This window comes from Delphinus delphis, chromosome 4, assembly GCF_949987515.2.
Source record: "Delphinus delphis chromosome 4, mDelDel1.2, whole genome shotgun sequence".
Taxonomy (NCBI): domain Eukaryota; kingdom Metazoa; phylum Chordata; class Mammalia; order Artiodactyla; family Delphinidae; genus Delphinus; species Delphinus delphis.
The window spans coordinates 119610479-119622642 of NC_082686.1; the positions used below are offsets into that span (position 1 = coordinate 119610479).

Genomic DNA, 12164 nt, shown 5'->3' on the forward strand with positions numbered 1-12164 from the left:
ACCCCAAGTTAAGTCTATAACACAAGATATATTCGGAGAAGTCCAGCTTTATCCCTGTCCCCTCCACCATTTCCTCTCTTCTGTGTAAGTAAGAGTTTTGATTGTTTTCTGGTCTATTCTTTTTGTATAAGCAAGTTTGTATAAATGTATGTTGTGCCTGCTCTTTCTTAGATGAACAATAGCTTGCTATATTCAGTACACTTTTCTCCACCTTGCTTTTTTCACTTAACATTATGTCTCAGAGATTACTGGAAGTATATTGAAATATTGCTTGTTCTTTTTATATAGCTCTATAGATATGCCATAGTTTATTCACTGAAATCCTACATTCACTACAGTGCCTATTGAGGGCATTTGTGTTTTGGTCTTTGGCTGTTTCCGGTAGTGCACTTAGGGATAGTGTTAGGCATATGGGTTTATTCCTAGTGTATCTTTAGGGTATATTTCTATAAGTGAAATTACTGGGTTGAATGGTAAATGCATAGCTGTAATTCTGCTAGATAGTGTTAAATTGGTCTCTCGTATATATGGGCAGGTCCATTTTGCATCCTTATAAGCAGTGTTTGAGAGGTTGGTTCCCCATAGCCTTGCCATTATTTTTGAAGGACTTTTGCCAATCTGCTAAGTGAAAAATTGTATCTTGGTGCAGTTTTAAATTTGCATTTCTTTTATAAGTAAGGTTGAACAACTTTTCTTGTGTTTGATTTTGTGAACTGTCTGCTCATATCTAAACCAATATTTCTCTAAGTTAGTAGGATATCTCTGTTTTTAGAAACTCCTGTATTAAGTATATTGTAACACTTGTCTATGACATAAGGTACAGTGTTCTTATTCAGTTTGTTGATTGCCTTTTTATCTTGCTTCTGGTGTTTTTTTTCCATGCAGAAACTATTTTTTGTTATATGGTCAGATTTATTACCAGTCTTACGATTTTTCAGTTTACTTTTTTTTTTTTTTTTCGGTATGTGGGCCTCTCACTGTTGTGGCCTCTCCCGTTGCGGAGCACAGGCTCCGGACGCGCAGGCTCAGCAACCATGGCTCTGCGGCACGTGGGATCTTCCCAGACCGGGGCACGAACCCGTGTCCCCTGCATCGGCAGGTGGACTCTCAACCACTACGCCACCAGGGAAGCCCCTAGTTTACATTTTTTTACTCCAACCTTTTAAAGGAATTTCCTCATGTTTTTCCCAATACTTACATTAAAAAAAAATTAAATGTGATTCATTTGCAATTCTCCTGGTATGTGATGTGAAGAATTGGTTCATTTTTATCTTTTTTTCAAATAACTATCAAATTATCCCACCATCATTCATTGAGAAGTCCCTCTATTCTCCACTGTTTTGAGAGGCCCCTTTTATTGAATACTAAATTTCCACGTGCTATTGGATTTATTTCTATATTTTCTGTTCTGTTGGCCTTCCTATTCATGCATGTTTTGAGGACATTTAGAATAATTATAATTGTAATTATAATTACATATAATTATAATTTTGAGGTTTTTTTTCTCTAATGCCAACTGTCTGGAGATATTGCTTCTTCAGACTTCTAATACTCATGTCTTCAGTGGTTTGTGAAGGAAATGTTTATATTCAGAGTTAAATTTTTGTGCCTTAGAAATGTCATAAACGTTAATAGAATAATATATTTTGTGTAGTCTGTTGTCATACAGTTGGACCCTTGAATTGTCTCTGAACAGATTTACTTAGTGGGTCCTTTTCTTGTTCCACAAATTACCTGTAGAGGAGCAAAGCCCCTCTTAATTCCAGTGTTAATTAGTATGTTAAATATCTACTAAGCATTAGATATTACTGCCTGTTAAGGTTGCTTAATAACCTGCTTTCCCCATTGGAGGGAGAGGTTTTGTTTACATTATTCTTGGATGAGTTTCACCGTATGTACAGTAATTTTTATATCAAGTGATGTTAATATTTTCGTGTGTATTTAGGAGGATGAAAAGGCGGCTGCTGAAATTTATGAGGAATTTCTTGCTGCCTTTGAAGGAAGTGATGGTAATAAAGTGAAAACGTTTGTGCGCGGAGGTGTTGTTAATGCAGCTAAAGGTTAGTGTGAATATTATAGTCCTTGAGCAAACCCAAAAAGTCTTGGTTGAATTGCTTTTGAGTTTCATGTTTCCTTTCTATCAGCACCCTCTAGTGGTGATAATGATTAGTAAAATTAATGGCCAAATGTGGATTAATGACAAATTGGAGCCAGATAAGTTTAAAAAATGTTTTAGTACCTTTCAGGTTTCAAGATGGCAGAGAACTTTGCAAACATTTTCAAGTATTTTATAGTTTTACTGTATATTCCTAGGAGTGGAGTTGCTACTCATATGGTAACTATTTGTTTAACCTTTTGAGAAACTGCTGTACTGTTTTCCAAAGTAGCTGTACCATTTTACAGGTTTTATAGTTTTACTATAAAATGATTAAATTAGTAGTTCTGAGAGTAAGGCAGTAATATTTGAATAATATTTGAATTAAATTTCATATTTTGTCACTAGTGATATATCTTAATACTAAAAGCATTTTACTAAGTTGTGTTTATTTTTAATAAAAATAGTAAACAAAATCCACATAATGTGAAATTAGTTTTGAAACTTAGTATCTTGAATTTCAGAAGAACATGAAACAGATGAAAAAAGAGGTAAAATCTATAAGCCATCTTCAAGATTTGCAGATCAAAAAAATCCTCCAAATCAGTCATCCAATGAAAGACCACCATCTCTTCTTGTGATAGAAACCAAAAAACCTGTAAGTCATACTTAAATAAGTGACCATTTATGTTCAGAGATGACACTGCCAATAATATTTTCTGTACTTCCACTGTAAGCAGGACTTTGGTTTCTCGTTTCTAATTATTTTGGTAGTAGATGTTGAGTTTTGATGCTTAACCTTCCTAGGTGAGAGACAATAAATTAGGACACATAGATGATACTCTTTTTATGTTTGTTGAGCAGTGAACATTTGCTGTTACTCACAGCATACTGCAAGTTGAAAGTTAACTATAGTTTAGGCATAAATGTAAAATAATGGGATTGTCTTTTTAAGCAATGCTGAACTTGGGTATTTAAATATCAGCATGTGTAGTATCAATTACTTTGGAAGACTGTGTACTCCAACAATGTGTCTGTTGCCTGGAACATTTTTGGAATTTATTTGGATTTACTATCAGAACTAGTGACACTTTCCTTTAAATATTCTCGGTGTTAGAAAGTCTTTATGTTTTGAGAGTGGGATTTTTCATGGGGGATGGTAGGTAGATGTGGGTCTTGTCATTTGGAGCCAGATTTGAGGAAATGTGATTATGCTGAATAGTGAGACTGAGTTTTCTTGTATGACTTTTAAAATAGCTCTGAAAGCAATTTAAAAAACAGCTTTATTAAGTGTTTTTTTTAACGTATGTTGACAGTTGTGCAACAGTCACTAATCTCTAATTTTGAAGCATTTTTATCATCCCAGAAGGAAACCTTATACTTAATTTCAGTCATCCCTAACCTCTGGCAACCACTAATCTACTTTCTATCTCTTTGGATTTGCCTGTTCTGGACATTTCATGCACATGGAATCATACAGCATATGGCCTTTCGTGTCTAGCTTTTTAGCACAATGTTTCAAAGTTCATCTACATTTTGGTATATATGTCAGTCCTTTATTACTTTCTATGGTTGAGTAACATTCCATTTTGCAGATATACCTCATATTGCTGATCCGTTTATTACTTGATGGACATTTGGGTTGTTTCTACTTTTTGGCTATTATGAGTAATGCTTCTGAAAACATTCATGTATAGGCTTCTGTGTGGACATATATTTTTAATTCTTTTATATTCCTAGGAGTGGAATTGCTGGTCATATGGTCACTAATTGTTTAACCTTTTGAGAAACTGCCATACTGTTTTCCAAAGTAGCTGTACCACTTTACAGTCCCATCCATCAACAGTGTATATGAGTGTTCCAATTTTTCTACATCTTCATCACCACTTGCTAAAATTATTTTAGTCAACTTAGTGGGTGTGAAGTTGTACCTAATTGTGGTTTTGATTTGCACTTGCCTAGTGATGTTGAGCATCATTTTATTTATCATCCACTTGGAGTCTTCTGTAAAGAAATGTCTTTTCAGATCCTTCATGCATTTTTTTAATTGAGTTATTTGTCTTTTTATTGTTGAGTTGTAAGAGTATTTTACAGCTTCTAGAGTCAAGTCTCTTATCAGCTATGTTGTTTTCTCCCAGTTTGTGGGTTGGCTTTGCCCTTTTTTGTTAGTGTCCTTTGAAGAACAAAAGCTTTTAATTTTAATGAAGTTTAGTTTATCAGGTTTTTGTTGTTGTTGCCTTTTCTTTTGTTTCTCATGGTGTCATATCTAAGAAACTATTGCCGAATTCAGGCTCATGATGATTCACTCCTATGTTTTTAGGTCTTATATTTAGGTCTGTGAACGATTTGAGTTAATTTTTGTATATGGTATGAGGTAGAGGTCCAACTTCATTCTTTTTTATGGGTGGATATTCAATTTCCGTACTTCCATTTGTTAAAAAGACTATTCTCCCCCATTGAATTATTTTGGCACTTTCAAAAGAGGGATTCCAAAAGCATTTTTGGAAGCAGTTTTTTTTTTTTTTTTGGCGGTACGCGGGCCTCTCACTGTTGTGGCCTCTCCCGTTGCGGAGCACAGGCTCTGGACGCGCAGGCTCAGTGGCCATGGCTCACGGGCTCAGCCGCTCCGCGGCATATCGGACCGGGGCACGAACCCATGTCCCCTGCATTGGCAGGCGGACTCTCAACCACTGCACCACCAGGGAAGCCCTGGAAACAGTTTTAAGAGAGGAATTCCAGCGGTGTTACTGTTTGTTTCAGTAATTCATTTCCTTCTAAGGTGATTGTTTTGAAGCGTGCATATTTTTGGTAGTTGTTCACGGCAGTTATTTACGTGGCAGTTCAGTTACCTTATGTTTATTAATTTTCCCTCCAGTACCCTTCCAACAGTTTTCCAGCCTAAGTATTGTAGGCTTTGGGACAGGGGCGGGGCAGGGGATAGAGTTGGTGGCTCCTTTAAGACTGCTGCTTGTTGTTTTAATAATGTGTTAAATTCTCAGTTTTAGAAAATAGGAAGGAAAGTTCAGTGGTAACAGAAGCATTCTTTCTTTTTAATTTAAATAATTAGATCATAATTGGCACTAAAATAAAAGTTTATTTAAAGTGATCTGATTATCGAACCATTAGTTTTGTTTAACCTTGTTTTCTTTGAAGTATAACTTATCATATCCTTCGTAGCCACTGAAGAAAGGCGAGAAAGAAAAGAAAAAAAGCAATTTGGAACTCTTCAAAGAAGAATTGAAACAGTAAGTTTTATAGTGTTGAGAATGGCTCTCATAGGTATTTTGAGCTGATACTTATAGATGCAGGTATGAAGAATGTAGTCTACCAATTCGTTTTTACTAACTGGCTTACCATGAGGCTGTTTTAGATTATTTTGTGGGTTATGTTTGAAAATGAAATTAGCATTTTGTCCAGCATCTAGGTTGCTTCTGTTATGTGGATGCAATTAAATTGATTTAACTAATGTCCGGAGTCCTGTTTGCAGTGGAAACAATATAGTCACTGAGAGGAGTGGTCAACCTTTATCTAAGAAAGAACAAATTAAGTGGTTTTAATGTTGCATTTCCTTCTCACCTTAGAAGTGGGCTTTATATTCCACTGCTTGATATATCAGAAGGTTGCTCATGACTTGTAGCTGAGGGACTCTTTAATCTTGGTTGTCAGTACTGGCATTACACACAAATATTTCAGGTTATTTCAAGATGATATCTGGATGAGTTCTGTTATTAAATGTGAACAAACAGATTTTGGCTCGTTATTAGTGATTATATATATTTTCAACAGAATTCAAGAAGAACGTGATGAGAGACATAAAACAAAAGGCAGATTAAGTCGATTTGAGCCGCCTCAGTCAGATTCTGATGGTCAGCGTCGTTCTAGTAAGTGACATTTATTTTAATGTTTGTTTTTGTGACGAACTATTCCAAAAACTAAGAATTGTTTTCTTTTCCCCCTTTTAAAGTGGATGCGCCTTCAAGAAGAAATAGATCATCTGGTGGTAATACAGTTTTTTGCTTTTTTTAATTCATAGAAATTGTCCAAACTGTGTATTTTGCAGGTTATAATTTTTTCTTCTCTTTGTCCTAGTTCTTGATGATTATGCACCTGGCTCACATGATGTTGGAGATCCAAGCACTACTAATTTATACCTTGGAAACATTAATCCACAGGTAATATTAGAAAAGTAAGATGAATGTTGGCTCATATGCTGTATACTTTTGTAGGAAAACTGCTTTGTCAGTCATTAAAAAAAATGAAGTCAAGAATCTGAAGTAAGCAGATTTGGTGGAACTAGATAAGTCTCTAAAATTATCTTGTGAAATTGAGCCTTAGCGGTATGGGCCGAATTTTCTTGCTACAATTCCTAAGGGCTTGTCTCCTCTTTTTTTCTTCTCCTTTTCTTTTTTTTTTAAAAAAATACATTTATTTAGCTTTGCTTTTCTTCTTCTTCTTATTTCTTTTAAAAGCTTTTGGCTGCGTTGGGTCTTCCTTGCTGTGTGCAGGCTTGCTCTAGTTGCAGTGAGCGGGGGCTACTCTTCGTGGTGGTGTGCGGGCTTCTTGTGGTGGCTTCTCTGTTGTGGAGCACGTGCTCTAGGCATGTGGTAGTTGCAGCACCAGGGCACTGTAGTTGTGGCACACAGGCTTAGTTGCTCCGCGGCATGTGGGATCTTCCCACACCAGGGCTCAAACCTGTGTTCCGTGCATTGGCAGGCAGATTCTTAACCACTGCACCGCCAGGGAAGTCCCTGTCTCCTCTTGCTGTAACTGGACTGTCCTCTGATTTTGAAATGTTTTGCTAGGTGCTGATTTTATTTATCAGGATATGACCAGTGGTAGACAATATTCTTTTGAGACTGTCCCTTTCTGATGCATAGCCTACTTCCTTATGGATTTTTTTCTTTTTTCATCTTAATAATAGCAAACTAATATTTCTGCTTTGTCTTTTATATTTTAATTCTTTTCCCTGCTTCATTCTTAATTGTTATGGGGAATGTAGTGGTTGCTCTGCATAATAAGATCTTTTAAATAATAATATATATTTTGGACCTCATTGCATACTTACCCTTTTTTGTTTTCTCTGTTCTTGATTACACTGGCAGCTGGGTGCTGGAAAAAGAAAAAGTGACCAGATTCTTTATTTCTTTCATTGCCAACAAATATTTCCTCCTTGACTTAAGTGTGGTAATCATTGCTGCCTGAAAAAGGTTGCTAAATGCTGAACAAACCATTGCTGTAGAAAGCGTATTTTAGGTGCAGGATCTCAGAAGGAGGAAGAGTGAAGGTAAAGGTGTGCTTTTGATTTCTCCAGCCACCCAGCCTCTTCACCCGGCCACTTACGTAAAACAGAATGTTTCTGGTGTGAAAAGATTTGCGCGTGCCCCATGAAGGCAGGATTTTACCCTTGTAGAGGTCCCAGTACTTGAATGGAAAGCTGTAGCATTGATAGATCTCTTCTCATTTTGCAAAAACTGCTCTGTGCTGCATAGAGTTCTTTCTTCTTTCCTCTTTGCTTACCAAAAATATCTTATGCCTTATAATAGATGAATGAAGAAATGTTGTGCCAGGAGTTTGGAAGATTTGGGCCCCTGGCCAGCGTGAAAATTATGTGGCCCAGAACTGATGAAGAAAGGGCAAGAGAGAGAAATTGTGGCTTTGTGGCCTTTATGAATAGAAGAGATGCTGAAAGAGCTTTAAAAAACTTAAATGGTAAGGAAGCCCATCTGTAGAACTCAGATATTGCTTTGGTTTTGAAAAGTATTTATAAAAACTCGAGGGGAAAAATGGACCAGAAAGGTAAAGGTTAAACATGAAAATTAATTTAAATCACCAGAGAGCCCTTATTTTCTTCTGAGAGTTACCAGGGTGACTTTTCTTTTCTTTCTTTTAGGAAAGATGATTATGTCTTTTGAAATGAAGTTAGGTTGGGGTAAAGCTGTGCCTATTCCTCCACATCCAATATACATTCCGCCTTCCATGATGGAACATACGCTTCCCCCACCTCCGTCAGGACTGCCTTTTAATGCGCAGCCTAGAGAGCGATTAAAAAACCCCAATGCTCCCATGTTACCACCACCTAAAAACAAGGAGGATTTTGAGAAGGTAATTTAAAAAATGTATATAGGGCCGCATCTAATTTGTAAATACTAAATCTGTGGTAGTATTTCTTTTCAACAATTTATAGAAAGTGTGTGTGTAATTCTGTTTGGCAACTCTTAAAGAAAATGAAATAACTTAGATGTGTTCCCTGCCTTAGCCCATGGAAACCCTGTATTGGGATGCTAGGTCATATTTTTATTTGTGGCTATCATTCCTTTTTTGACCACTTACTAAGTTTTTTTTTTTTTTCCTTTGTCCACTGTTGTATCCAGGTTTGCTTAAGTGTAGTATCTAAATTTACTTTGTTTTGAGAAAGTGATACTTTGTATTTGGTTAAGTGCCTTTTCAGTTAGAAAGACTCCTAAATAGTTAAATTGTTTGGATGGCAGCTAGCTAATAACTTCGTTTTCAAGATCTAAGGTATTAGAATATTTGAGAGCATATATGGTTTTTAAAAAGTTAGCTACTCTAGTAAAAGCAAAGGGTGAGTATTTTCTTTTTATTAAACATAAAACCAACTTAATTTCAAGTTATAAGAATTTGTTGGTTCTATTATGAATTAATTACACTTAAAATGACAGGGCTGGTTTTAAAGGCTTGGGAACAAAGTAGCAAACTGTATGGTCAGAGGCAAACAGTTAATGATTTCACAAATTAAAATCTTTATCTGATAATTCTCAGTGTAGTACCTATTTCAGTGCATTGATGTGCATTCTGGCAGGAATGTTCTGATTCTTTGCATTTGGTGAACGTTTACTGTTCACTGAACACATCCATTTGCATTTATGTAATTGCTTAGTGTATAATTACTTCAAATGCAGTGATTGCCTGCAAAACTTGTGATTAGATGTGTAGTATTTTCAATGCATATGTATATTTTTGCTTGTTACTTGTTAACAATACTCACATATTCTATGTTTATTATCTGATGTGACTTCATATACAGACTCTGTCGCAAGCCATAGTCAAAGTGGTTATCCCAACAGAAAGGTACATGTTTTTCTTTATTATTACTGATCTAAATATAGACAATATCCCCTTCTGAATTAAAAAAAAAAATGGTGTTGAGGAAAAGGTAGTATCTTGACTGAGCAATGGTTCCTTCCCAGTACTTTTTGGGGGGGATATGTGAAATTTAACTAACTTTAGTATACTTTGCAATTTTATGTCATTATCTTTTTTGTTTTATTGTTACCAATGTAGGGTGTTTTGTAGCTTTAGTAGTTAGAATGTGTTTAATAGATTTAATCTGGAGTTGTTAGTCTAATAACATTAGACTATTGGGATGGGAAAATAGGTGTTTTAAATGTATCTTAAATTTTAGATAATGTTACATTTTGACCCAATCTGTTATTTTTTTCTTGGTTTCTGAATTGTCTGTGTTTAATATGCAACCTTAGTTTGAGTTTTCCTTACTGAAAGCATACCTTTATTTTTCCTAAATGATTTTAAGAAGGAATTTCTATTATTCTCATGAACACTGACCATAACTAGAAACTTTTTTCGTGATAACAAAGGTGTTTGGAATTCTTTTATTTTCCTTTCTTCCTTTTTTTCTTTTTCAACAAATACTAAAGCGGAAGAATTCATGCTGTAGGTATGCTCTTGCTCAGTCAAGCTAAGCCTTTTCCCAAACACAGGAACACAACACTGGTTGAATAATAACACAAAAGAATACCAAATTCTCTTTGACATTGGCCTTGGTGAGCAACACCAGCTGAACTGTCTGCGGCAGCGGGGGACCAGGAAAACATCATGGGATGGATTGGGAAAGTATACAGTTTTTGACCAGACATTGGTACGATCGACTCCAATAAATGTGGTTTTATTATAACTGAGAGACAATTTTTGTTGTTGTTGCCCAGAATAAGATAATTACCATTTTAAAATAAAATAATGCACTTTAAATTATACCATCTTTTTGTACTACACTGTTTCATTCTGATAGAAAAGTCACCTTTTTAAAAATAAGCACATAATCCTTAAGGAAAAAAGAATGATTACAGTTCTTAAGAATCTTGAATTAAAGTTAATTGTCAGATTTTGATTTTAAATAATCATGAAACATACTAAAACTTCTTTTAAACTTTAAATTTTCTAAAAATAGATATATCAGTTACAAGCCTGTTTAAAACTATAGTGGGTTTTTTTTTCCACTGGTAAAGCACTCACAGGAAAGTAGTATATTGGCATCACTTAAAAAGCATATATCCAGTATTAGCTTTACATGTGGCTCAGCTTATTTCTAAACAAAATTTTGAGTGTACATTTTGCTGTAAAGTCTTGACTCACCATTACAATGAATCCTTTGTTTTAAACTTGCTAAATCATTTTTCATCTATCTTTAATATGCAAGTCAAGTTGCTTTTGACTTAATTCATACAAGTTTCTGGATGTGTAGTATTTGTCCACCTAGTCATTGATTTTATATATTATGATACATAAAATTTCCCTTTAATTTGACATATACCAGTGGGAGTTTTGGGACTGAATCAATACCATATCTCCCTTCTTTTAAAACAATGTCATTAACCACATGGATGTTGAGAATACATTCTCATTTGGTTATCAAGACCTGCATATTTGCAGACCAATTAGTACTTCTGTGAAAGAATTTTTAGCTTTAAAATTGATACTTTTGGGTTTTTGCTTTAACAGTTTGAGGTTGAATTAATAATTTTAATATATAGTTTTCCCTCTGTTAAAGATTTATTAAAGCTTCATATTTTTCTTTGACCTCTTTTAGGAGGTCAAAAAAATTCATTTTTTCACTATGTAGAGATTTTAGTGTCCACTTAAGTAGGTTTGTTTGAAAACTGAGAAAATAATTATAATCAGCATGAGATAAATTATTTTACTGTTCATGTACTCTGAAGCAGGGCTTTATAGAGCAAAAAAAATGTCTTATTCTATAACTGTATATTTATTTATATTCTAGCAGTTATATGAACTTAATTTGAGCTGGGAATGCTAAAGGTGTAATTTAGTGTGTGCCTTGTACCAAGAGCCAATATCCTTTTGCTTTTCCCATTTGTTATTTGCCAACTCTATATGGTGGAGACTGGTGAAATGAGAAATCAGAAGTAGCTGTCATAAGCTGAATCATTTTTGCCTGACACTGTAATCAATGTCTAAAATTGTGTTTGGAGCCTAATAAGGTATCAGATTTTAAAAATAAAGACTTTGTATAAGCCCAGTCAACAAAATGACGACTAAAAAGTTACATATGTTTATTTTTGGCTTAAATATTGGGAAGTAATTGTTATGAAAAATGGGAAGGGCATATCACCAATGTCCCTTATTTCAGAATATTTTGGAAACAGGACTCCATTCGTTTAAGGCTTTGGCAATATAATTGCTTTATTGATTCAGAACACACAGGCAGAATTATACATGTCATGAACTATGTGAACTAGTTTGAAGTGTGGTCCAAAGGGATGTTGCCTCATTAAAGGTCAGATTCAATAAAAACTCCATCTGCTATATGTGTACCAGAAAAGCACAGGAGTTGGATGGATTTTTTTTTATTATTATTAACTCAGACCTTAAACTTGTTAATAGTTGTGCATTTTTATAAATTATAGTCATGTATATAACATTTCAATATCACTACAAAAGTGCTTGGTTTAGGAATGTTTTCTTTTAAAACTGAGATAGTGTGTAAGTTTTTAGATGGTTATGATAACATGTAAGCTTTAAGTTACTGATTTTATATATTTGCAGCTTTCCAGTTAGTTGTGATTCATAATTTAATGTTTTGCATTTGGAAAGTAAAATTAAGTGGGTATTTAGACATTGAAATCTTTATTACTGTGAAGCTGTGTTGTGGTTTCCCACCCTCCCTTCCCTTCCCTTCCCCTCCCCTCCCACTCCCTTATCCCCATTGCCCCACTCCCTCTTAATGCACAAGGTATTAACTATGCTCCAGGTTACTTTCTTGGTATAAAATTCTGTATTAGTCAGCAGAATA

At 34.8% G+C, this 12164-nt stretch overlaps 1 protein-coding gene across 2 annotated transcripts in view; it reads left to right on the forward strand.

Moving 5' to 3' along the window:
• Positions 1-12164, forward strand: part of U2SURP (U2 snRNP associated SURP domain containing) — a 54564-nt gene that overhangs the window by 18483 nt on the left and 23917 nt on the right. Inside the window, exons 5-13 of one of the 2 annotated variants that reach the window (XM_060011380.1) lie at positions 1946-2060; positions 2620-2753; positions 5273-5340; positions 5882-5976; positions 6060-6095; positions 6185-6267; positions 7639-7804; positions 7986-8197; positions 9141-9184. In XM_060011380.1, the coding sequence (XP_059867363.1) occupies positions 1946-2060; positions 2620-2753; positions 5273-5340; positions 5882-5976; positions 6060-6095; positions 6185-6267; positions 7639-7804; positions 7986-8197; positions 9141-9184 (953 nt within the window). Of the gene's footprint in view, positions 1-1945; positions 2061-2619; positions 2754-5272; positions 5341-5881; positions 5977-6059; positions 6096-6184; positions 6268-7638; positions 7805-7985; positions 8198-9140; positions 9185-12164 lie in introns of those variants that run through there. The other variant, XM_060011381.1, reaches the window with a different exon arrangement.